Source organism: Lepisosteus platostomus, chromosome 3 (assembly GCF_059453375.1).
Source record: "Lepisosteus platostomus isolate fLepPlt1 chromosome 3, fLepPlt1.hap1, whole genome shotgun sequence".
In the NCBI taxonomy this organism is placed as follows: Eukaryota; Metazoa; Chordata; class Actinopteri; order Semionotiformes; family Lepisosteidae; genus Lepisosteus; species Lepisosteus platostomus.
In genome coordinates, this window is record NC_142613.1 from 2,486,101 (window position 1) to 2,512,419 (window position 26,319).

The 26,319-nt window shown below is 43.6% G+C and overlaps 3 protein-coding genes and 1 pseudogene across 3 annotated transcripts in view; 1 reads left to right on the forward strand and 3 right to left on the reverse strand.

Annotated features, from left to right (window-relative positions):
• The window catches only part of kdm5c (lysine demethylase 5C), a 162,582-nt gene that overhangs the window by 103,858 nt on the left and 32,405 nt on the right, over positions 1–26,319 (forward strand). The window lies entirely within an intron of this gene.
• On the reverse strand, positions 805–2,480 carry LOC148674058 (verrucotoxin subunit beta-like). Its single transcript, XM_088627142.1, is given in 3 exon segments — positions 805–1,238; positions 1,241–1,610; positions 2,424–2,480. Coding segments are annotated over 3 exon segments (861 nt in total).
• LOC148674059 (uncharacterized) lies at positions 11,352–15,432 on the reverse strand (annotated as a pseudogene).
• On the reverse strand, positions 17,313–18,988 carry LOC148674060 (verrucotoxin subunit beta-like). The gene is given in 3 exon segments (XM_088627143.1): positions 17,313–17,746; positions 17,749–18,118; positions 18,932–18,988. Coding segments are annotated over 3 exon segments (861 nt in total).

A 26,319-nucleotide genomic window follows, 5' to 3' on the forward strand; every position in this document is an offset into this window, starting at 1 on the left:
GCACCTGGTCCAGTTCCTCCTGGGTGGACAGCACATTTATACCACTGTCTTTCAGTTTAGTAAGATATCCATTGACTGCCTTCATTTCTCTTTCTTTATTCTGCAGCCACAGTTGAAACCTGTCTAATTTGAAAGGTGAGTCTTCATGATGTTTCATCAGCTCTCTGAACTCTTCCTCATCTTTCTCACCTCCCCTTACAGCTGGCAGGACACAGGCTAATCTATCCATGAAATTCAGTTTGTACTGAAGGACCAGTTGTTTCAGATTTTCTATTTTTCCTTTGACGTCAGGAAAGGTTTGGGAATCTGTGTGTTTCTGCAAGTCGTTACATCGCATTTGTAACGAACAGTTCTTTCCGGACCCTATGCGGACGACACAGTCCGACGGAGTGGGGGAACACTAGGGAAACGTCATGCAGGAAAACGGGGCTGAAGACAAGGGGGCGTGTCCAAGGTGCGCTGGTGCACGGGGGAGGTGTGGCCGAGGCGAACAATCCAAGAGTAATCCTTAGGGAAAATCCAAAACACACGAGTAAGTCCAAAACCAGGAGATCCATCAGAACAAGAATTAAAAACCACGAAGGCCGGGTCGGAACCGGCGGACGGGGAACAGGAACGGGAACCGAGGTTAAAACCTTAACGGGACAAGGCGCTTCCTGGTCCCGGACTCGCACGATATGGAAATCAGATGCAGAGCCCGGAAGAGCGTCAGCGCCTGGCTTTTAAGGTGGGCAGGGAATAGGGCGCAGGTGCATAGAATAAAGTCTTGAGTGATAGGGCTGGAGCACCCTTAAGGAGGGGGAACTAATATCGTAACAGCATTTCAATCACATCCAGGTTCTCCACTGCAGTCTGTGCCTGTGTGACAAAACAGTTGCTTATGTGTCTGACCAGCTTAGCAGCCCTGGAGTCCAGCTTGACCAGCGGGTACAGCCAGACCCTGATGGGCACAGCGTGTTCTCCTCCTTCTCCAAGCAGAGTCGGGAGGGCTCTGTAGACCTCAGTGGCCTCTTTAAAAGTGGACGGGTTTGTCGCCGGCTGAACATCCCCGTGAAATGTGCAGCTGAACTTTTCTCCAGCGGCCTTTTCCTGTTCTGTCATTTCCAGAGAGCCTTTGCCACTAATTGAGATTCCTTTCAGCTTTTCAATCGTGAGTTTCAGTTTTCCCTCGATCTCCTGCTTGTCCTCTCCTTCAGACACCTCTCTGTCAAACACAAAGTAGGCCTGAGCCCCGTAAGCACAGCTGTGACCAAATGGGTGGCCATGTCGTCCTCAAACACACTGGGATGGGTCACCTGCCCTCGGCCCAGGTGACTCATGGTCAGCTGCTCGTACCTGACAGTGGTGTTGTACTGCAGAGTGACTCTGGCCTGGCTGTGGGATTTCTTCTTGTCATTGAAGTACTTGGCGGCTCCTCCCACTTCTACAAGACCCCCCAGCAGACTGGCCTTCAGTGAGGCGTCCACCTGCAGGGCCGAAGCTTTGTCATCAATGGAGTCTGAGGCAGAGACGCTGAGCTCAGTTTTATTCTGGGAGCGCACACTGGTGTTCTTCTGTAGCTCCTCATGGTCCCACAGCGTGATGGCTGCAATAGAATCAGGGTTGATTACCTAATGCTCCTGACACACTGGACAATGCCAAAGAGGTTTGTTCAGTACTAAGCTTCATATAGAGAGACACTGATGTAATAAAGAAGTTCATTAATCTTGTGATTCAACAGCTTCAGTGATAGAATTAACTGTATCATGAATTGAGAAGCTTAAAAAGACCTGTGAGGAGAGTTTAGGACATGTCAATGAAATTCAAATAAGATTGAAATTGTAATTTGTAATCCTATATTGTATATTGGCACTAAATTAATAGATTTCATCTGGAATGTTTACCTGGGATCAGTGTGTCAGTCATACAGCAGCCCAGCTGGAACAGTGTGTAGTTGTCTGCTGTGCTACAGTTTTACCTGGGATCAGTGTGTCAGTCATACAGCAGCCCAGCTGGAACAGTGTGTAGTTGTCTGCTGTGCTACAGGTTTACCTGGGATCAGTTTGTCAGTCATACAGCAGTCCAGCTGGACAGTGTGTAGTTGTGTCTGCTGTGCTGTGGGTGTATCTGGGATCAGTGCGTCAGTCATACAGCAGCCCAGCTGGAACAGTGTGTATTTGTTTCTGCTGTGCTGTGGGTTTACCTGGGATCAGTGTGTCAGTCATACAGCAGCCCAGCTGGAACAGTGTGTATTTGTTTCTGCTGTGCTGTGGGTTTACCTGGGATCAGTGTGTCAGTCATACAGCAGCCCAGCTGGAACAGTGTGTTGTTGTGTCTGCTGTGCTGTGGGTGTATCTGGGATCAGTGTGTCAGTCATACAGCAGCCCAGCTGGAACAGTGTGTAGTTGTGTCTGCTGTGCTGTGGGTTTACCTGGGATCAGTGCGTCCCTGTGGCAGTCATACAGCATCCCCAGCTGGAAGGGTCTGCCCAGAGCTGCCATCTCAATGGGAACAGTTCCTACAGATGACATGGCTGGTGGTGGACTGGATACTGTAGAAAGAAGGTTTAAAGTCAACAGTTACATATGTTTGTATCTTTACATATATAATTTAGGTTTTACATTAATGGATGTAGCTCTGAATCTGGGTATCCAGATAGATTAAATTCCTGGTCGATGAAGCTTGGCTCATGGAACCTTCACATATCTACTACTTGGATTTCTGTCAGTATTAAGCTATAGAAATTCTTCAATCTTAAAGAGAATCCTGGTTTGTATCCACCTGGTTACCACCACCCTGAAGTACTGCTTTGAAATAATACAGGAGTTACCCAGTGGAGACGCACTTTCATTCCCCTAGACAACACCCAAGCAGCTCTTTAACAAAGTGAAACCCAACAGTTGCCTTATTTTATACAAAGAGATGGTGAGCTGTTGCATGTTTTTAGACCTATTTGTTTCTATTGTCATGACGTTACTGCTGTCTATAATATTGTTTGTCCGCTGTTTCAACTGTACTTATCATTCAATACCCAGTTAAAACTTCCATGTTCATATATGCAATACTTTGATCACCCCCTGAAAATCAGGTAAAATATCTCATTACTACCTGGTTCAACGAAATCAGTTTTTTTGCCAGGTATGGTGTCACTGTTGAAAAGGCTGTGTGTCATACAAGGATCTCTTCCAGATAGAGTTAAAATACAGTCGTGTCCTTCAGCCAGCTGGGGTGTAGGGCCAGTCAGGTCTATAGTGACACCTTCACCTGGAACATGAATAATCGGTGGTGGAATCAGAGCAGCTCTGTGACAGGCGGTCAACTGGACCTCCACCTGAGTGGAGCCGGCAGGTAGTCTTCATGGTCATGACACCTGACAGCCAGGTTCCACTGTGTTTACACATTTGCCTCCTTTCAGGGATGTGAGGCAGCCGTGAAGGGCTGGACGTGCTGTGCAGCTGAGCTCTGCTGCTGAAAGAGGAAGAGAGAGAAAGAGACTCCAACCACTGGAGACGATCGAGCCACTGAGAGAGCGTTGATGCTTTTTCTCCTAGTGAGACTCAGTATAAGAGTCCAGCCATGTGACGTTTCCTCACAGCCCAGTTGCAGTGACGCTTTTTCCACCAGACTGTGACAGGTGGAGCCTCGTCTTTGGCTTTGGGCAAATTTCCGAAGTCTGAACCAAGAGAAAAGTCCGGATGGATAGCGAGCCTTCACGCCCAACACCAGCCTGTTCTGGAGCAGCAGCTGAGGTGGAGCCGAGTATCAGACTGTGCTTCCCTGGTCCAGTGGAGCTCCTGCTCCTGCTTCTCCTTCTGGGCATCCTGGCTCCCTCTGGTCTTCACTCCTTGTCTTCCTGCTTCCCTCTGGTCTTCACTCCTTGTCTTCCTGCTCCTCTGGTCTTCACTCCTTGTCTTCCTGCTCCTCTGGTCTTCACTTCTTGTCTTCCGGCTCCTCTGGTCCTGACTTCTAAATTCTGGTCTCTTTCTTGCTCTATTTATTAGCCATAGAGATAGTCTGGTCTGCCACAGTTCTGCTTGGCTAGTTCAAATCTGGGATTAAAATATCTCACCTACAGGAGTACAAGAAATCTAGACTGAGACATCTAGTCAAAGCACCTGAGTTCCATCGGCCAACCTGCTTGTTCTGTACAGGTCCTGGGGGCGAGACATGAAGGAAGAGCTGCTGTACTCGGCACTGACAGCAGATCCAAGACTCCCGTGAAGACGTCCTGCTCACGCCATCCCCACTAGACCAGCCCTCGGACACTTACACTGCTCTCGCTATTGGACACCAGCAAGGTCAGTGCTTCACTTACAAAAATCTGCTTTGTGGAGGAATTTTATGAGAATTTTTTTTAACTGAGTGTGAAAGCGTGCACCTATGATATCTAAACTATTTCAGCCCTCAGACTGGTCCAGTTCTCAAGACTGCAGCACCAGTCAGGTAATCTTGTCCAGAAACATCACTATCGGAGAGCGACTCCACAGATCTCATGTGGGTACAGCCTGCTTGAATCCCAGAAACATACACTTCAGCTTTACATTAAAAACACCTACATGTGAATTTTATATTAATAAAGTGTTTTCAGTGATTAAGATGCATGTATTTTATCTGCTAAAAGAGAAAATGTCTTTGCCCCTGTAGCGGCAATGCTTGTTAATAAGACAGAATTAAGCGTTGGTTTTCTGTCCTAAAGGAGGCCCCATCTCACCCTCCATCTCTGTGGTGCAGCCACAGAGAAAGTATTCATGCAGGCTGATTTAAGATGTTTTCTTTTGATAAGGAACAAGCTCCCAAAGGGGGATGCACTTAGCTAAGCCTGGCTATCATGATCAATGGTCATCCATTGGCGCCTATCTGTCTAGGGAGTGCCAGATGGACATGTGGACTGCATTCCTAGGTGTCAGGAGTAAATGACTCATATCTCACCTTGATCAACCAATCAGGGACTGGTAGGGCCGAGTAACCCACGTGGGACTCTGATGCCCATGAAACTTTCAGCCAATGAATGAGCTGAAGTTCCTCCAGGTTAAAACAGGCAACACAGAGGGCCTGTGGTGAGAATTCTATGGACTTTTCTAAAGGGAATTCAAAGGAGAATTCCAGGGCAGGATGGCCCAGGAGCAGAAGGCTCCCATGGGCAGGACATTCTCGCAGCGCGCCCACTGACCATCCTGAGACTCAGCCCGGACAACCACGGAACGGCCAGTGTGTCCGAGTGCCAGAACTTTGCTTTGTTCTAAGAGTCTAGAGCGGAGGTTGCCAGAGAGTAACCAGAGGATCCACCTGAGGTTAGCATCAGCAGCAAGCCTCGTGAACAGGTTGGAACTGTGGACAGCTGAATCACTATTCAGAACTAGCCCTTCATCAGGAACGAACCTGTCCTCTTCCTGACTTGCTGGGACCCACAGTAACTTTTCTCCTGAGCACAACTTTGCTAGTTAAAGCCAACACTAACTAGCCGGTCAGTGAGCATCAGCAGCGCACCGTCGCAAGCCACACAGCACAGCCTGGCGCGGAGCCAGAGAGCCCGCAGGAGATCTGAATCCCCAGAGATTGGATGAGTATTCAACTTCAATGCATTACAGCTCGAGAATTCAATTGTTATCCCAACCAGTTGATATCAATTTGATTCCTAAGAGTTATGTACTTGTTTTGAGTATCTAATGTAGAAGTTGTAACCAAGTTCAATTATGAAACGGTCTAAATGAATGATATACCGAACATATGTCCTCTTGATGTGTAACACTTCGTAACTGATTGAATATATACCTTTTGTATTCTGATAACCCTCTCGATAAGATCTGTTAGGTTTATATGCATATTCTATGTATTAATAAATGTATCCTCGTGTATTAGTACCTGTGTGTGTGCGTTGTTTGAGTTATATCGCATGGTTGGATTCTAAAGCCATCAAAAGAATCAATTTTGTGATTTACTGGTACAATTAATAATTGTCCCAGTAAATGCCCAAACCCTACAGAACTGGTGCCTTCAGAGAGCACACTACACCCCCAATTATCATTATTGCAATATTATGTCTGTCTCTGCCCTCAAGATCCATTCTGTTTTCCAAACTATAACTACAACTATTTTTTACTTAAGAATGTATTTGCTCATTAAGTAACAGTATGTAGTGAATAATTTCCAAAGAACATTTTGGTACTTCCCCAAAGACAGAGAATGTGGGGACACCTGTAAGTTGACGATATAGTTTTAGACCGACTGCACTTTCTCACACTTATATCCTGACCTAGGAGTCACTCCCCCTGCTGCTGAAGTCTTTTTCTCAGAAATGACTGCAGTTACAAGAAGTCAGTTACAGAAAGAGGTCCAAAGTCCCAGCAGCTGGGATGGTACTATTATCTGTGCAGGAAGGTACTGTACAATATTATAATTGCTGCAGGTTATCATCATCTAAAGGTCAGAGGTTGTTTGTGATCGGAACTGGAGCTGTTGGTTGTCCACCTTTTCGTGTTAGCGAAGTGAGTGTAAGCAAGTAAACTGCACTGCTGTTTGAGAAATTCTTCTTAAGATAAGATAAGATCACTTTATTAACCATATACAATTTCACCAGCTGCATGAAGTTGCAAATTTACAAAAAGGGTTAAGTTTTATAATTGCACATCACAATTGTATTATTGTGTTTCTATATGTTTTGAAAATAATAACCAGTTTTAAATTCTGAACCGCTCATCAATGCCTCACTCATTTGTACACATGAAAACAAAGAGACCGCAAACATTTGAGTACTTCTGTATCTATTAATCGTGAGCTAAGGATTGTGAAGGAGGAAAAAAGGAAAATGTAATCTTTTATTCTTTCTGGGTATTGGCAACAATTTTCAGAGACTGTATTATGTGCTAGCAGTTGTTTTAAAATATTTAAAGAAGAGATAGAACAATAGCCACTATCTGAATATTTTTTTAATCCCTGAGTAAAACCTTTTGTTTAAAATATTTTTTACTTAAGAATGTATTTGCTCATTAAGTTACAGTATGTAGTTAATAATTTCCAAAGAACATTTTGGTACTTCCCCAAAGACAGAGAATGTGGGGGCACCTGTAAGTTGACGATATAGTTTTAGACCGACTGCACTTTCTCACACTTATATACTGACCTAGGAGTCACTCCCTCTGATGCTTTTCCAGAAATGACTGCAGTTACAAGAAGTCAGTTACAGAAAGAGGTCCAAAGTCCCAGCAGCTGGGATGGTACTATTATCTGTGCAGGAAGGTACTGTACAATATTGTAGCTGCTGCAGGTTATCATCATCTAAAGGTCAGAGGTTGTTTGTGATCGGAACTTGAGCTGTTGGTTTTCCACCTTTTCGTGTTAGCGAAGTGAGTGTAAACAAGTAAACTGCATTGCTGTTTGAGAAATTCTTCTTAAGATAAGATAAGATCACTTTATTAACCATATACAATTTCACCAGCAGCATGAAGTTGCAAATTTACAAAAAGGGTTAAGTTTTATAATTGCACATCACAATTGTATTATTGTGTTTCTATATGTTTTGAAAATAATAACCAGTTTTCAATTCTGAACCGCTCATCAATGCCTCACTCATTTGTACACATGAAAACAAAGAGACCGCAAACATTTGAGTACTTCTGTATCTATTAATCGTGAGCTAAGGATTGTGAAGGAGGAAAAAAGGAAAATGTAATCTTTTATTCTTTCTGGGTATTGGCAACATTTTCAGAGACTGTATTATGTGCTAGCAGTTGTTTTAAAATATTTAAAGAGGAGCTAGAACAATAGCCACTACCTGAATATTTTTTTTAATCCCTGAGTTAAACCTTTTATTTAAAATATTTTTTACTTAAGAATGTATTTGCTCATTATGTTACAGTATGTAGTGAATAATTTCCAAAGAACATTTTGGTACTTCCCCAAAGACAGAGAACGTGGGGACACCTGTAAGTTGACGAAATAGTTTTAGACCGACTGCACTTTCTCACACTTATATACTGACCTAGGAGTCACTCCCTCTGATGCTTTTCCAGAAATGACTGCAGTTACAAGAAGTCAGTTACAGAAAGAGGTCCAAAGTCCCAGCAGCTGGGATGGTACTATTATCTGTGCAGGAAGGTACTGTACAATATAGTAGCTGCTGCAGGTTATCATCATCTAAAGGTCAGAGGTTGTTTGTGATCGGAACTGGAGCTGTTGGTTGTCCACCTTATCGTGTTAGAGTGTAAACAAGTAAACTGCACTGCTGTTTGAGAAATTCTTCTTAAGATAAGATAAGATCACTTTATTAACCATATACAATTTCACCAGCTGCATGAAGTTGCAAATTTACAAAAAGGGTTAAGTTTTATAATTGCACATCACAATTGTATTATTGTGTTTCTATATGTTTTGAAAATAATAACCAGTTTTAAATTTTGAACCGCTCATCAATGCCTCACTCATTTGTACACATGAAAATAAACAGACCGCAAACATTTGAGTACTTCTGTATCTATTAATCGTGAGCTAAGGATTGTGAAGGAGGAAAAAAGGAAAATGTAATCTTTTATTCTTTCTGGGTATTGGCAACATTTTCAGAGACTGTATTATGTGCTAGCAGTTGTTTTAAAATATTTAAAGAAGAGCTAGAACAATAGCCACTACCTGAATATTTTTTTTAATCCCTGAGTTAAACCTTTTATTTAAAATATTTTTTACTTAAGAATGTATTTGCTCATTATGTTACAGTATGTAGTGAATAATTTCTAAAGAACATTTTGGTACTTCCCCAAAGACAGAGAACGTGGGGACACCTGTAAGTTGACGATATAGTTTTAGACCAACTGCACTTTCTCACACTTATATACTGACCTAGGAGTCACTCCCTCTGATGCTTTTCCAGAAATGACTGCAGTTACAAGAAGTCAGTTACAGAAAGAGGTCCAAAGTCCCAGAAGCTTGGATGGTACTATTATCTGCGAAGGTAGGTACTGTACAATATTGTAGCTGCTGCAGGTTATCATCATCTAAAGGTCAGAGGTTGTTTGTGATCGGAACTGAAGCTGTTGGTTGTCCACCTATTCGTGTTAGCGAAGTGAGTGTAAGCAAGTAAACTGCATTGCTGTTTGAGAAGTTTTTTCTTAAGATCAGATGACTTTATTGGCCATATACAATTTCTCGCATTAGGAATTTGTCTTTTCACAAACCCCAGCTTGCTCTCTATGAGACACACAGACAGGGAAAGAGGCTGGGGGTCAGACCACAGGGTGAGTCATTTATACAGCACCCCTGGAGCAGTTTGGGTGAAGGGTCTTGCTCAGGGGCCCAACGGAGTAGGATTCCTCTGCCAGCCACAGGATTTGAACTTATAACCTTCCTGCCACAGGCACAGATCCTGAGCCAGAGGCACCGCTCCGCCCTCTTCTTAACTGTTCTTAACTGTTCGTTAGAATACAGTAAACAGCATTGAAGTTCATCAAAGCATGCACATTGGAAGTTACCACATCTTTAGCGACGAGGATAAACATTGAAGCTAGCGAGTGGGAGGAGCAGCGACGAGGCTGGAGTTGGCTTCTTATTCGTGTTTTTCGTTCCACCTTAAATGCTGCTGCAGTGATGTTATATCGCCTTTCACCTGTAGATGGCTCTCTTCGGTCAGTACTGATCCGGATGGAGTACCGTAGACATCCTCAGTGAAAGGGAATAGCCAAATAAATAGCGACTGTCCAAAATGTGTTTTTGTATGGAATATATTTTTTAAAATCGCAAAACAGTTTTAAAAGCTCAGTATAACTTGAACTTACACTGGGAAAAGGTGATTGCCCTTTCTGCTTATTACTATGGCCCTCCCCCCCGATGATAAAAACGTCTCACAATTCTGACACTGAGGTGTGAGAGACAATGTGATACTTCACATTGTATACAATGTATACTTCAGACTATCAAAATCCTGAAGTATAAGAAAATTTACTGTACCGTTTTTTAAATACGACCCTCTGAACACAGCATGTGAGAAGACATTGGCAAACGGTGATGGCACTTTCTGCTGTATTGCTATGGCCCTCCCTCCTGATTATAAAAACAACAAAACTTACTTATTAAAACTATTTGCATGAATTGGCACAGGGTTACAACAAGTATAGATTTCAGCTTCTGTTTCGTTAGACATTCTTTAGATACATATTCAGCACTGTGAGAACAGTATCATTTGTTGGGTTCAATCCTCAAATTTCAGGTGAGCATAAGCACGGAGACAAATGGTTGACAGGTGTTTCTGATTTCTCGGGCGTACATTGCTGTATAAGTAATGTGAATTGATTCTAAGTCACAGACCACAGGGCTGTGACTCGTAAAACTACTGAACAAACTAAGAGCAGGAACACCAAATGTTCTAAGTTCTAATAATAGTTCAAGAGACAGTGAACGGGGAAGACAAAGAACAGCATCCAAATCCAAATGGGTCCAAAGGCAGGTCAGGGCACAGTCTGAGAGTCCATCAGCGAATAATACATCCTGGGACACAAGAAGGTTAAAATCCCCCGGGAGGGGGGAACACACGGACAGACAAAACATGGAGGTCCAAGGGTGACGGGGCCAGGTCCTCCAGACCCCGGGCTCAGGGAGCGGGTAGTGTCGGGGATGAGGCCTGTGCCCTCAGGAGACGGACGTAGGGTTTCCTGGTGCCCGGCGGGCCTCGCAACATCCTTACTGTAATGATGAGCCCCAAGGACTGGAGGAGCTAGTCTATAAATAATGAAGCTAAGAGGGTTCACCTGGGGAGCTTAACAATCACAGGAACAACAATGGAGCAGTGGAGCGCCCTCTAGGGAGGGATGTCGGGCGTGACACATACGTGGATTTCCTTTTCAATAATGATTCCAAATACATATACAGAAGTGGGGGACAACTAGGGGTGGAGGAGCAATCAGAAGGGAAAACCATTTATGTCAGCTGACCTGATGAAGACCTGCTAAGCCTACTAGGCACAGGAACAATAATTCGAAGTATTGATTCCTCAGGACAGTAGACTTTCACAGTGTCTAGTGTTGAAGGAACAGCTGCCAAAGTCAAGCTTCTGCTTGAACTACAGGTCACAGTTTGCAGTTTTTTTTATCAGGACTCACTTATGATCTGTAATCTTATATTGCAGATGGAGTCGCAGTCTGCTGTCTGAATACTGAGCGACTTAAGAGGGAAGTGAGCCGTTATCTGTACTACAGTTTGACAGAGCAGCAGTGGAAAGAGGGCTGTAAAGCAGCTCACTGTGTCCAACAAGCAGGGTGGCAGGTTGAGAGTTTAGTTTTCACAGACAGTAATTTAGGTTAATAAATAATTTGATGGCAATAACAGGTCTTACATTAACAGAACCCCAGTGTGCGGATATTCACTCCGACAGAAACACGACGACTCAGAAATGATATTGCTCATATCAAATTTGTAGTAATTTATTTTGAATCTAAATATTACAGTATATAGAGATTACAATCTTATTTTATCTGCTAAATTAAGTCAAGATCAAAGCAATTAAATCTAAGTCACAATTAAAGCAATTAAAACTCCTTTAACATACAAGAAATGTATCGAATAGGTCGATAGTTCTGTGCTGTAGAAAAACACCTTAACTCTTGTTGTTAATGTTAATTCATGAGATATACACCGTATCAAACATGCAGATATAAATGGCAATATAGCAAGTAAACTAAATTTACAGTTCAAGTGATAACTGGAAGTCAAAAGGCATGACCAGTCTAAACCTGAACACCAGTAATTTAGTATTGTAAATATGAAAAATTAGTGTAATACTTTAAAAATATTTAGACACTTCAGGGCACTTAAGTAGAATTCAACCACATCTGTGGAAACAAAGTCACAAGGCTCTCCACAGACCGGCTCTTGTCTGGTGCCCGTCACACATTTAAAGGTCACCTATTATTGTGTTAAAATCTGAACTTGTGACCTCTGTTCCCTTCTTTAACTGGTTTACTTACGAAACCAAGTACTCACATCAAACAATAGAAATCGTATCTGGAGTGCACATGTTCGTACAAAAGACGAAGGTGGGTTTTGCCCTTTTTAGAAAAGTACCTTAAAACTAGACAATTCAATTTCACTGTTTTAAACGTTCACTCAAAACAAAGTGATTATAGTAGTATAGTCTCACTAAAGTTACATTTGAACAAAGTCAACATTTGAAAAAGCAATAGTTCAAACCCTGATTATTCATTTTATATATAACTTTCACATATAATGCTAGTATTCTTTGGAAAAGTGAGGAATACTGGAGAAAGGGAGAAGACAAATTCTTCACAGTATTTTAAGAAACGCTTGTGCAGATTCGTGTGCTCGCAATGGCTTTGATATCTGCTCGCAGTGAAGACTGTCGTCATCAGCAGGTTTACATCTTTTGCAGGGAATGTCAGACCTCAGACACTCAAGGCCTGACGGTGGCTTCAGCCCCTCCACCTCAGTCCAGCAATAAGTATTTCTCGGTGGACTCCAGCAAACACATCAAAACACATTTGCTGCAAAAGAGAAACTTCAAAGAACATTTCTACTTCTGTGTGATGTCAGTGGTGTGTCCTTGGGCCACGATAGCCAACTGTAAATTGTATTCATTGACAAGGCACAGCTGGCCTGAGTTTTCAGCGCTCAGAAGGAGATGGATTCCAAGAGAGGGAATGGAGCTGTGGTGGAAATGGGTGGAAATAGCCAATTCTCTTGGGCTAATTAAGAGGTTCATTAAACCAATTGAGGAAAAAGGTTTTAGTCTGTATCTGAGCTCCATAATGGAAGGAGAGAGAATGAGAGCTCCAGGGGAGAGTCTCATCAGTGATGCATTGGGCCGTCTTACAGGCCTTTGGCACTCAGTGGGCTGCAAGGTAGCTTGAAGGGATAGAAATGATGCTCTTCTATGGGGTAACATGGGTCCCTGTTGGGCTACATGGAGCTTGTTCACAATTCCCAGTGGAGATGCAGTGTTTAATCCTGAGGACCGCTGTTGACTGTCTGAGCCAGGGCTGGAGACATTAGCACCAGGAGTGGGGCAGGAGAACATTGCCCGGCAAGATGGCACTGTCTCTTCTCCCCATAGCTGAGAAAGAAGAACCTGGATGGCATGGGCTGAGCCTTGAGTACCCCCTGTACCTGAAGAGCTGCAGACTGACAGGCTGCCTCACAATGTAGGAATAAGCATGAATAAGGAAACAGCAAACTGGGCTGCTGCTGTGACAGGGACAGAAGAGTCTGGCACGGAGAAGCTTCCTTGGCAACACAGGATCACCCAGGAGGAGAGAGTGATGAGTGAAGGAGAGCCCATGTGGATGTTTTGAATTCTGGTGATTACTGATTTGAAAATAACAGAAGATTAGCAGAAGGAAGAGGTCCGTGCTTCACTTCTGAGAGTCAGAAACAGTATGTAGGTCCGGAGACAGGCCACTTAATCAGGAAATGGCAAGGTGACCAGAGGACCAGTGTTGTCACATTCTGACATCAGAGATGTCAGCCCTCTCTCCAGTGTGATGCAGCTCTGAGACATTCGAAGCAAGGGAGGTGTCTGAAAGGAAGTAATCCCTGAGGTCCTTCCCCCGTGGGATTCTGTGTTTGTGGAATATGACCTTGCTGCAGTCCCATGTCTGGTTTTGAGGCAATACTTCTACTGCAGTCGACTTCATCCCTGGCAAGGGGAACTGAAGTGAAGAGTGAATTGATCTCGGCCGAGAGGGGACAGAAAGGGAACGGAGGTGGAATGAAAGTTGAAAGTTACAGATGGGTCTGTTTTTGAGTGGGGGTTGAGTGTATTGTACTTGAGTAAACAAGAGAATTGGGAAGCAGTAGATAAAGGAGCGTTACTTCTTGTACTATTTGTGTGGACGCAGCACAGGTAAAATAATCAGAGGAAGTGTGTAGCTCTAGCAGTTTTGTCGAAGATGGAACTGCAGTCTTGTGCGACTAAGAATTTGAGAGACTGGGTTTCAAGTGGAAATTTGGCATGTGTACATCCATCACTCCAGTAGTTTTTACTTTAAAATCAAAATCTTCAGATTAAAAAACGTGACTATTAAATACACTGCAGGTTTAGTCAGCCAACGTCACTGCTTTATTTTGTTTTCTTGTTTTTTTTCTTAGATGTTGTATCAGGCTGTGAGACCTCATCACCGTTGTTTTCTTTATTTGCTGCAGCTGACATTTTACTAGTCTCTGCTGTGTTATTTTTTTAAATCCAGTTGCACATATCTGTAAACAACCCTTTTACCTGATCAAGTCCCTTTTCTAACCAGCCCTTCTGCTCCCCTGGCAGAAGTTTCTCTCCTCTGGCCACACGTTGCACTATCACAGCTCCTTCTCTGACTCGCTGTAACTTCGCTATGCGCTTCTTGAACCCAGGCTTGGCCTCCTGCTCCTCAGACTGTATCAGCAGGTCTATGTAATCAGGGGTTGCCAGGGGGTTGGGCCAGAGGGCGATCTCTTTCAGACGCTTCAGACTGTGACTCAGTTTCTCAATTAGCGCTAACACTTGGTTCTGCACTTGACAGTATTCTTTTGCAAGTTGTGTTACAATTCCCTCTGCATCCATTTTTTCCCCAAGGCTTCTTCATACTGATTCTTCAGGTTCTCATAGGTTCTCTTTTCTTTAGTAACTTTATATTCCCATTTGTACTTCATGTTAGAGTGTAAACTCCAGAAGCATTTCTTTGGGCAGACTGTGCAGTTGCCATCTGAGCCCATTGCACAACAATCTTTCTTATCCTTGTCATCGGCATATGCACAGCTATCATGACAGGTGAAATGACACACTTGGCAGTTAGTGATGAAGATTCCAGTTCCAGAGATGTCTGTCTTTATTGGCACTGTCATTTCCACCTCATACTCAAAGTCCTTGTTGGCCTCTATGCAGTCCTGGTGGCATTTCAGTGCCTCCTGTGTCTTTCTGATTTCATCCAGCTTCATCAGTCCAGCTCTGATCATGGGCTGCAGCCCCTCCACAGTTGCCTCCAGCTGTTGGCGCTCAGCAAGAACTTCCTTTGTCAGCTGCAGGCTTTGAGTCTGCATTGTATTTAAATGGATGAAGAATGTCTTCATGCTGACTGATCCCATCCTCCAGAACATTTTGTCAAAGTCATCCTGATCTGAAACTCCTGTTCCTCCATTATTGGAGGCAAACAAGACTGAGTTATTGAATTTAAAATGAAGAGGATTGTCATTTTTATCTTTAGCACACAAAATATCTGCCTCTCTGATGGCCTCTAAAACTGGTGGTGACTTACCATCAGCAAAAGTAACAAGAACTACAATGTTTCCTGCAATGTCTTTTCCAAATATCGAGAGAATTGATTCAAAGATGTACTTTTGTGTGTGTGTGTGAGACGTGCTAAAGCAGACTGGACCACAAAACACACTGCGTCAAGACTAATGATACCATTCTTATCAGAAAAGAAGTCTCTGATCTTCTGGGTGATGATTTTGTCCTGTCCGATCCCTCTGGTGTCCCCAAACCCTGGAGTGTCCACAATAGTGAGAGAGTAGGGAACCCTGAACCCTTCACTGGGGTGGATCTGATAGGCTCTGATCTCAGAGGTCTGACTCTCAGCCTGTGTCCTGTTGGTCTCTTCATGTATCAGTTTGAACCTGCTCTCATCCTCCCACTCCACTCCCAGGATGTAGTTGATCATCCCGTTGATGAGGGTGGTCTTCCCTGAGCCCGTCGCTCCCAGGAGCATGATCGTTCTGTTTCTACTGTTCACTGCTGCTTTTCCAAAGCTGAGTTTGGGACAGGTACTGCGTTTATCTTTAGACAGATTAAGCCTGTAAATCGAAGGTTTGCCCTTGTTCAATAAAGTGCACTTCTTGGGGTCGCCTGTAATTGGCTTCACAGGTGTTGTTTCTGCTGTTGTGATCACCACTTCACCACTCGGTGCGCTGGTCCCAAGATCCCCACAGTCACACAGGAGTCTGATTCTTTAGGATGTTTTCTTTGTCAAGCCTTCCATAGAAAATGAATACTGTTCTTTGTTTGTTTTCTTCTTCAGCCACTGATCAGATGTGTCCTCTCTGCTCTGTTCTCTTTCCTCTCTGTATTCAATGATGTATCCCAGAATACTGACCCCCTCTCCAAAAGCAGAAGGATTTTCCCAGGTTATTGTGATGGAAGTTGGAGACACCTGGAGAGGTGAGGGTTTTCCAGGGGGACGTAAGTTTATCACAGTGTTTAACGTTTTGATGTTACTGCTCACGGGGTATCCCAGCTTGCCCTCTGCTGTGGATCTGAGCTCATACTCCATGTGAGGCTGCAGCCCAGATTCCCACTTGTCCTGCTGCTTGGGTTTATATCCCACCCTGTACTCCAGTGTGGCGGAGCTGGGGGGGGACGCCTGTACTGTCACACTGTTGTGTGTCACTGTGTGAACCTCAGGGGTGCCAGACTTTGACAGGGGCTCAAAATACACACCTTCATTATCCCCACCCTCATACAGGAAAATACACGCTCTGGGACGCTTGTCATCTTGTTTAGCACCAACAAAGAATTTAGTTTTCTCTTTGCTAATATTCACTAACTCAAGGAAATGGATCAAACAGCACCTGGTCCAGTTCCTCCTGGGTGGACAGCACATTTATACCACTGTCTTTCAGTTTAGTAAGATATCCATTGACTGCCTTCATTTCTCTTTCTTTATTCTGCAGCCACAGTTGAAACCTGTCTAATTTGAAAGGTGAGTCTTCATGATGTTTCATCAGCTCTCTGAACTCTTCCTCATCTTTCTCACCTCCCCTTACAGCTGGCAGGACACAGGCTAATCTATCCATGAAATTCAGTTTGTACTGAAGGACCAGTTGTTTCAGATTTTCTATTTTTCCTTTGACGTCAGGAAAGGTTTGGGAATCTGTGTGTTTCTGCAAGTCGTTACATCGCATTTGTAACGAACAGTTCTTTCCGGACCCTATGCGGACGACACAGTCCGACGGAGTGGGGGAACACTAGGGAAACGTCATGCAGGAAAACGGGGCTGAAGACAAGGGGGCGTGTCCAAGGTGCGCTGGTGCACGGGGGAGGTGTGGCCGAGGCGAACAATCCAAGAGTAATCCTTAGGGAAAATCCAAAACACACGAGTAAGTCCAAAACCAGGAGATCCATCAGAACAAGAATTAAAAACCACGAAGGCCGGGTCGGAACCGGCGGACGGGGAACAGGAACGGGAACCGAGGTTAAAACCTTAACGGGACAAGGCGCTTCCTGGTCCCGGACTCGCACGATATGGAAATCAGATGCAGAGCCCGGAAGAGCGTCAGCGCCTGGCTTTTAAGGTGGGCAGGGAATAGGGCGCAGGTGCATAGAATAAAGTCTTGAGTGATAGGGCTGGAGCACCCTTAAGGAGGGGGAACTAATATCGTAACAGCATTTCAATCACATCCAGGTTCTCCACTGCAGTCTGTGCCTGTGTGACAAAACAGTTGCTTATGTGTCTGACCAGCTTAGCAGCCCTGGAGTCCAGCTTGACCAGCGGGTACAGCCAGACCCTGATGGGCACAGCGTGTTCTCCTCCTTCTCCAAGCAGAGTCGGGAGGGCTCTGTAGACCTCAGTGGCCTCTTTAAAAGTGGACGGGTTTGTCGCCGGCTGAACATCCCCGTGAAATGTGCAGCTGAACTTTTCTCCAGCGGCCTTTTCCTGTTCTGTCATTTCCAGAGAGCCTTTGCCACTAATTGAGATTCCTTTCAGCTTTTCAATCGTGAGTTTCAGTTTTCCCTCGATCTCCTGCTTGTCCTCTCCTTCAGACACCTCTCTGTCAAACACAAAGTAGGCCTGAGCCCCGTAAGCACAGCTGTGACCAAATGGGTGGCCATGTCGTCCTCAAACACACTGGGATGGGTCACCTGCCCTCGGCCCAGGTGACTCATGGTCAGCTGCTCGTACCTGACAGTGGTGTTGTACTGCAGAGTGACTCTGGCCTGGCTGTGGGATTTCTTCTTGTCATTGAAGTACTTGGCGGCTCCTCCCACTTCTACAAGACCCCCCAGCAGACTGGCCTTCAGTGAGGCGTCCACCTGCAGGGCCGAAGCTTTGTCATCAATGGAGTCTGAGGCAGAGACGCTGAGCTCAGTTTTATTCTGGGAGCGCACACTGGTGTTCTTCTGTAGCTCCTCATGGTCCCACAGCGTGATGGCTGCAATAGAATCAGGGTTGATTACCTAATGCTCCTGACACACTGGACAATGCCAAAGAGGTTTGTTCAGTACTAAGCTTCATATAGAGAGACACTGATGTAATAAAGAAGTTCATTAATCTTGTGATTCAACAGCTTCAGTGATAGAATTAACTGTATCATGAATTGAGAAGCTTAAAAAGACCTGTGAGGAGAGTTTAGGACATGTCAATGAAATTCAAATAAGATTGAAATTGTAATTTGTAATCCTATATTGTATATTGGCACTAAATTAATAGATTTCATCTGGAATGTTTACCTGGGATCAGTGTGTCAGTCATACAGCAGCCCAGCTGGAACAGTGTGTAGTTGTCTGCTGTGCTACAGTTTTACCTGGGATCAGTGTGTCAGTCATACAGCAGCCCAGCTGGAACAGTGTGTAGTTGTCTGCTGTGCTACAGGTTTACCTGGGATCAGTTTGTCAGTCATACAGCAGTCCAGCTGGACAGTGTGTAGTTGTGTCTGCTGTGCTGTGGGTGTATCTGGGATCAGTGCGTCAGTCATACAGCAGCCCAGCTGGAACAGTGTGTATTTGTTTCTGCTGTGCTGTGGGTTTACCTGGGATCAGTGTGTCAGTCATACAGCAGCCCAGCTGGAACAGTGTGTATTTGTTTCTGCTGTGCTGTGGGTTTACCTGGGATCAGTGTGTCAGTCATACAGCAGCCCAGCTGGAACAGTGTGTTGTTGTGTCTGCTGTGCTGTGGGTGTATCTGGGATCAGTGTGTCAGTCATACAGCAGCCCAGCTGGAACAGTGTGTAGTTGTGTCTGCTGTGCTGTGGGTTTACCTGGGATCAGTGCGTCCCTGTGGCAGTCATACAGCATCCCCAGCTGGAAGGGTCTGCCCAGAGCTGCCATCTCAATGGGAACAGTTCCTACAGATGACATGGCTGGTGGTGGACTGGATACTGTAGAAAGAAGGTTTAAAGTCAACAGTTACATATGTTTGTATCTTTACATATATAATTTAGGTTTTACATTAATGGATGTAGCTCTGAATCTGGGTATCCAGATAGATTAAATTCCTGGTCGATGAAGCTTGGCTCATGGAACCTTCACATATCTACTACTTGGATTTCTGTCAGTATTAAGCTATAGAAATTCTTCAATCTTAAAGAGAATCCTGGTTTGTATCCACCTGGTTACCACCACCCTGAAGTACTGCTTTGAAATAATACAGGAGTTACCCAGTGGAGACGCACTTTCATTCCCCTAGACAACACCCAAGCAGCTCTTTAACAAAGTGAAACCCAACAGTTGCCTTATTTTATACAAAGAGATGGTGAGCTGTTGCATGTTTTTAGACCTATTTGTTTCTATTGTCATGACGTTACTGCTGTCTATAATATTGTTTGTCCGCTGTTTCAACTGTACTTATCATTCAATACCCAGTTAAAACTTCCATGTTCATATATGCAATACTTTGATCACCCCCTGAAAAGCAGGTAAAATATCTCATTACTACCTGGTTCAACGAAATCAGTTTTTTTGCCAGGTATGGTGTCACTGTTGAAAAGGCTGTGTGTCATACAAGGATCTCTTCCAGATAGAGTTAAAATACAGTCGTGTCCTTCAGCCAGCTGGGGTGTAGGGCCAGTCAGGTCTATAGTGACACCTTCACCTGGAACATGAATAATCGGTGGTGGAATCAGAGCAGCTCTGTGACAGGCGGTCAACTGGACCTCCACCTGAGTGGAGCCGGCAGGTAGTCTTCATGGTCATGACACCTGACAGCCAGGTTCCACTGTGTTTACACATTTGCCTCCTTTCAGGGATGTGAGGCAGCCGTGAAGGGCTGGACGTGCTGTGCAGCTGAGCTCTGCTGCTGAAAGAGGAAGAGAGAGAAAGAGACTCCAACCACTGGAGACGATCGAGCCACTGAGAGAGCGTTGATGCTTTTTCTCCTAGTGAGACTCAGTATAAGAGTCCAGCCATGTGACGTTTCCTCACAGCCCAGTTGCAGTGACGCTTTTTCCACCAGACTGTGACAGGTGGAGCCTCGTCTTTGGCTTTGGGCAAATTTCCGAAGTCTGAACCAAGAGAAAAGTCCGGATGGATAGCGAGCCTTCACGCCCAACACCAGCCTGTTCTGGAGCAGCAGCTGAGGTGGAGCCGAGTATCAGACTGTGCTTCCCTGGTCCAGTGGAGCTCCTGCTCCTGCTTCTCCTTCTGGGCATCCTGGCTCCCTCTGGTCTTCACTCCTTGTCTTCCTGCTTCCCTCTGGTCTTCACTCCTTGTCTTCCTGCTCCTCTGGTCTTCACTCCTTGTCTTCCTGCTCCTCTGGTCTTCACTTCTTGTCTTCCGGCTCCTCTGGTCCTGACTTCTAAATTCTGGTCTCTTTCTTGCTCTATTTATTAGCCATAGAGATAGTCTGGTCTGCCACAGTTCTGCTTGGCTAGTTCAAATCTGGGATTAAAATATCTCACCTACAGGAGTACAAGAAATCTAGACTGAGACATCTAGTCAAAGCACCTGAGTTCCATCGGCCAACCTGCTTGTTCTGTACAGGTCCTAGGGGTGAGACATGAAGGAAGAGCTGCTGTACTCGGCACTGACAGCAGATCCAAGACTCCCGTGAAGACGTCCTGCTCACGCCATCCCCACTAGACCAGCCCTCGGACACTTACACTGCTCTCGCTATTGGACACCAGCAAGGTCAGTGCTTCACTTACAAAAATCTGCTTTGTGGAGGAATTTTATGAGAATTTTTTTTAACTGAGTGTGAAAGCGTGCACCTATGATATCTAAACTATTTCAGCCCTCAGACTGGTCCAGTTCTCAAGACTGCAGCACCAGTCAGGTAATCTTGTCCAGAAACATCACTATCGGAGAGCGACTCCACAGATCTCATGTGGGTACAGCCTGCTTGAATCCCAGAAACATACACTTCAGCTTTACATTAAAAACACCTACATGTGAATTTTATATTAATAAAGTGTTTTCAGTGATTAAGATGCATGTATTTTATCTGCTAAAAGAGAAAATGTCTTTGCCCCTGTAGCGGCAATGCTTGTTAATAAGACAGAATTAAGCGTTGGTTTTCTGTCCTAAAGGAGGCCCCATCTCACCCTCCATCTCTGTGGTGCAGCCACAGAGAAAGTATTCATGCAGGCTGATTTAAGATGTTTTCTTTTGATAAGGAACAAGCTCCCAAAGGGGGATGCACTTAGCTAAGCCTGGCTATCATGATCAATGGTCATCCATTGGCGCCTATCTGTCTAGGGAGTGCCAGATGGACATGTGGACTGCATTCCTAGGTGTCAGGAGTAAATGACTCATATCTCACCTTGATCAACCAATCAGGGACTGGTAGGGCCGAGTAACCCACGTGGGACTCTGATGCCAATGAATGAGCTGAAGTTCCTCCAGGTTAAAACAGGCAACACAGAGGGCCTGTGGTGAGAATTCTATGGACTTTTCTAAAGGGAATTCAAAGGAGAATTCCAGGGCAGGATGGCCCAGGAGCAGAAGGCTCCCATGGGCAGGACATTCTCGCAGCGCGCCCACTGACCATCCTGAGACTCAGCCCGGACAACCACGGAACGGCCAGTGTGTCCGAGTGCCAGAACTTTGCTTTGTTCTAAGAGTCTAGAGCGGAGGTTGCCAGAGAGTAACCAGAGGATCCACCTGAGGTTAGCATCAGCAGCAAGCCTCGTGAACAGGTTGGAACTGTGGACAGCTGAATCACTATTCAGAACTAGCCCTTCATCAGGAACGAACCTGTCCTCTTCCTGACTTGCTGGGACCCACAGTAACTTTTCTCCTGAGCACAACTTTGCTAGTTAAAGCCAACACTAACTAGCCGGTCAGTGAGCATCAGCAGCGCACCGTCGCAAGCCACACAGCACAGCCTGGCGCGGAGCCAGAGAGCCCGCAGGAGATCTGAATCCCCAGAGATTGGATGAGTATTCAACTTCAATGCATTACAGCTCGAGAATTCAATTGTTATCCCAACCAGTTGATATCAATTTGATTCCTAAGAGTTATGTACTTGTTTTGAGTATCTAATGTAGAAGTTGTAACCAAGTTCAATTATGAAACGGTCTAAATGAATGATATACCGAACATATGTCCTCTTGATGTGTAACACTTCGTAACTGATTGAATATATACCTTTTGTATTCTGATAACCCTCTCGATAAGATCTGTTAGGTTTATATGCATATTCTATGTATTAATAAATGTATCCTCGTGTATTAGTACCTGTGTGTGTGCGTTGTTTGAGTTATATCGCATGGTTGGATTCTAAAGCCATCAAAAGAATCAATTTTGTGATTTACTGGTACAATTAATAATTGTCCCAGTAAATGCCCAAACCCTACAGAACTGGTGCCTTCAGAGAGCACACTACACCCCCAATTATCATTATTGCAATATTATGTCTGTCTCTGCCCTCAAGATCCATTCTGTTTTCCAAACTATAACTACAACTATTTTTTACTTAAGAATGTATTTGCTCATTAAGTAACAGTATGTAGTGAATAATTTCCAAAGAACATTTTGGTACTTCCCCAAAGACAGAGAATGTGGGGACACCTGTAAGTTGACGATATAGTTTTAGACCGACTGCACTTTCTCACACTTATATCCTGACCTAGGAGTCACTCCCCCTGCTGCTGAAGTCTTTTTCTCAGAAATGACTGCAGTTACAAGAAGTCAGTTACAGAAAGAGGTCCAAAGTCCCAGCAGCTGGGATGGTACTATTATCTGTGCAGGAAGGTACTGTACAATATTATAATTGCTGCAGGTTATCATCATCTAAAGGTCAGAGGTTGTTTGTGATCGGAACTGGAGCTGTTGGTTGTCCACCTTTTCGTGTTAGCGAAGTGAGTGTAAGCAAGTAAACTGCACTGCTGTTTGAGAAATTCTTCTTAAGATAAGATAAGATCACTTTATTAACCATATACAATTTCACCAGCTGCATGAAGTTGCAAATTTACAAAAAGGGTTAAGTTTTATAATTGCACATCACAATTGTATTATTGTGTTTCTATATGTTTTGAAAATAATAACCAGTTTTAAATTCTGAACCGCTCATCAATGCCTCACTCATTTGTACACATGAAAACAAAGAGACCGCAAACATTTGAGTACTTCTGTATCTATTAATCGTGAGCTAAGGATTGTGAAGGAGGAAAAAAGGAAAATGTAATCTTTTATTCTTTCTGGGTATTGGCAACAATTTTCAGAGACTGTATTATGTGCTAGCAGTTGTTTTAAAATATTTAAAGAAGAGATAGAACAATAGCCACTATCTGAATATTTTTTTAATCCCTGAGTAAAACCTTTTGTTTAAAATATTTTTTACTTAAGAATGTATTTGCTCATTAAGTTACAGTATGTAGTTAATAATTTCCAAAGAACATTTTGGTACTTCCCCAAAGACAGAGAATGTGGGGACACCTGTAAGTTGACGATATAGTTTTAGACCGACTGCACTTTCTCACACTTATATACTGACCTAGGAGTCACTCCCTCTGATGCTTTTCCAGAAATGACTGCAGTTACAAGAAGTCAGTTACAGAAAGAGGTCCAAAGTCCCAGCAGCTGGGATGGTACTATTATCTGTGCAGGAAGGTACTGTACAATATTGTAGCTGCTGCAGGTTATCATCATCTAAAGGTCAGAGGTTGTTTGTGATCGGAACTTGAGCTGTTGGTTTTCCACCTTTTCGTGTTAGCGAAGTGAGTGTAAACAAGTAAACTGCATTGCTGTTTGAGAAATTCTTCTTAAGATAAGATAAGATCACTTTATTAACCATATACAATTTCACCAGCAGCATGAAGTTGCAAATTTACAAAAAGGGTTAAGTTTTATAATTGCACATCACAATTGTATTATTGTGTTTCTATATGTTTTGAAAATAATAACCAGTTTTCAATTCTGAACCGCTCATCAATGCCTCACTCATTTGTACACATGAAAACAAAGAGACCGCAAACATTTGAGTACTTCTGTATCTATTAATCGTGAGCTAAGGATTGTGAAGGAGGAAAAAAGGAAAATGTAATCTTTTATTCTTTCTGGGTATTGGCAACATTTTCAGAGACTGTATTATGTGCTAGCAGTTGTTTTAAAATATTTAAAGAGGAGCTAGAACAATAGCCACTACCTGAATATTTTTTTTAATCCCTGAGTTAAACCTTTTATTTAAAATATTTTTTACTTAAGAATGTATTTGCTCATTATGTTACAGTATGTAGTGAATAATTTCCAAAGAACATTTTGGTACTTCCCCAAAGACAGAGAACGTGGGGACACCTGTAAGTTGACGAAATAGTTTTAGACCGACTGCACTTTCTCACACTTATATACTGACCTAGGAGTCACTCCCTCTGATGCTTTTCCAGAAATGACTGCAGTTACAAGAAGTCAGTTACAGAAAGAGGTCCAAAGTCCCAGCAGCTGGGATGGTACTATTATCTGTGCAGGAAGGTACTGTACAATATAGTAGCTGCTGCAGGTTATCATCATCTAAAGGTCAGAGGTTGTTTGTGATCGGAACTGGAGCTGTTGGTTGTCCACCTTATCGTGTTAGAGTGTAAACAAGTAAACTGCACTGCTGTTTGAGAAATTCTTCTTAAGATAAGATAAGATCACTTTATTAACCATATACAATTTCACCAGCTGCATGAAGTTGCAAATTTACAAAAAGGGTTAAGTTTTATAATTGCACATCACAATTGTATTATTGTGTTTCTATATGTTTTGAAAATAATAACCAGTTTTAAATTTTGAACCGCTCATCAATGCCTCACTCATTTGTACACATGAAAATAAACAGACCGCAAACATTTGAGTACTTCTGTATCTATTAATCGTGAGCTAAGGATTGTGAAGGAGGAAAAAAGGAAAATGTAATCTTTTATTCTTTCTGGGTATTGGCAACATTTTCAGAGACTGTATTATGTGCTAGCAGTTGTTTTAAAATATTTAAAGAAGAGCTAGAACAATAGCCACTACCTGAATATTTTTTTTAATCCCTGAGTTAAACCTTTTATTTAAAATATTTTTTACTTAAGAATGTATTTGCTCATTATGTTACAGTATGTAGTGAATAATTTCTAAAGAACATTTTGGTACTTCCCCAAAGACAGAGAACGTGGGGACACCTGTAAGTTGACGATATAGTTTTAGACCAACTGCACTTTCTCACACTTATATACTGACCTAGGAGTCACTCCCTCTGATGCTTTTCCAGAAATGACTGCAGTTACAAGAAGTCAGTTACAGAAAGAGGTCCAAAGTCCCAGAAGCTTGGATGGTACTATTATCTGCGAAGGTAGGTACTGTACAATATTGTAGCTGCTGCAGGTTATCATCATCTAAAGGTCAGAGGTTGTTTGTGATCGGAACTGAAGCTGTTGGTTGTCCACCTATTCGTGTTAGCGAAGTGAGTGTAAGCAAGTAAACTGCATTGCTGTTTGAGAAGTTTTTTCTTAAGATCAGATGACTTTATTGGCCATATACAATTTCTCGCATTAGGAATTTGTCTTTTCACAAACCCCAGCTTGCTCTCTATGAGACACACAGACAGGGAAAGAAGCTTGGGGTCAGACCACAGGGTGAGTCATTTATACAGCGCCCCTGGAGCAGTTTGGGTGAAGGGTCTTGCTCAGGGGCCCAACGGAGTAGGATTCCTCTGCCAGCCGCGGGATTTGAACTTATAACCTTCCTGCCACAGGCACAGATCCTGAGCCACAGAGGCACTGCTCCGCCCTCTTCTTAACTGTTCTTAACTGTTCGTTAGAATACAGTAAACAGCATTGAAGTTCATCAAAGCATGCACATTGGAAGTTACCACATCTTTAGCGACGAGGATAAACATTGAAGCTAGCGAGTGGGAGGAGCAGCGACGAGGCTGGAGTTGGCTTCTTATTCGTGTTTTTCGTTCCACCTTAAATGCTGCTGCAGTGATGTTATATCGCCTTTCACCTGTAGATGGCTCTCTTCGGTCAGTACTGATCCGGATGGAGTACCGTAGACATCCTCAGTGAAAGGGAATAGCCAAATAAATAGCGACTGTCCAAAATGTGTTTTTGTATGGAATATATTTTTTAAAATCGCAAAACAGTTTTAAAAGCTCAGTATAACTTGAACTTACACTGGGAAAAGGTGATTGCCCTTTCTGCTTATTACTATGGCCCTCCCCCCCGATGATAAAAACGTCTCACAATTCTGACACTGAG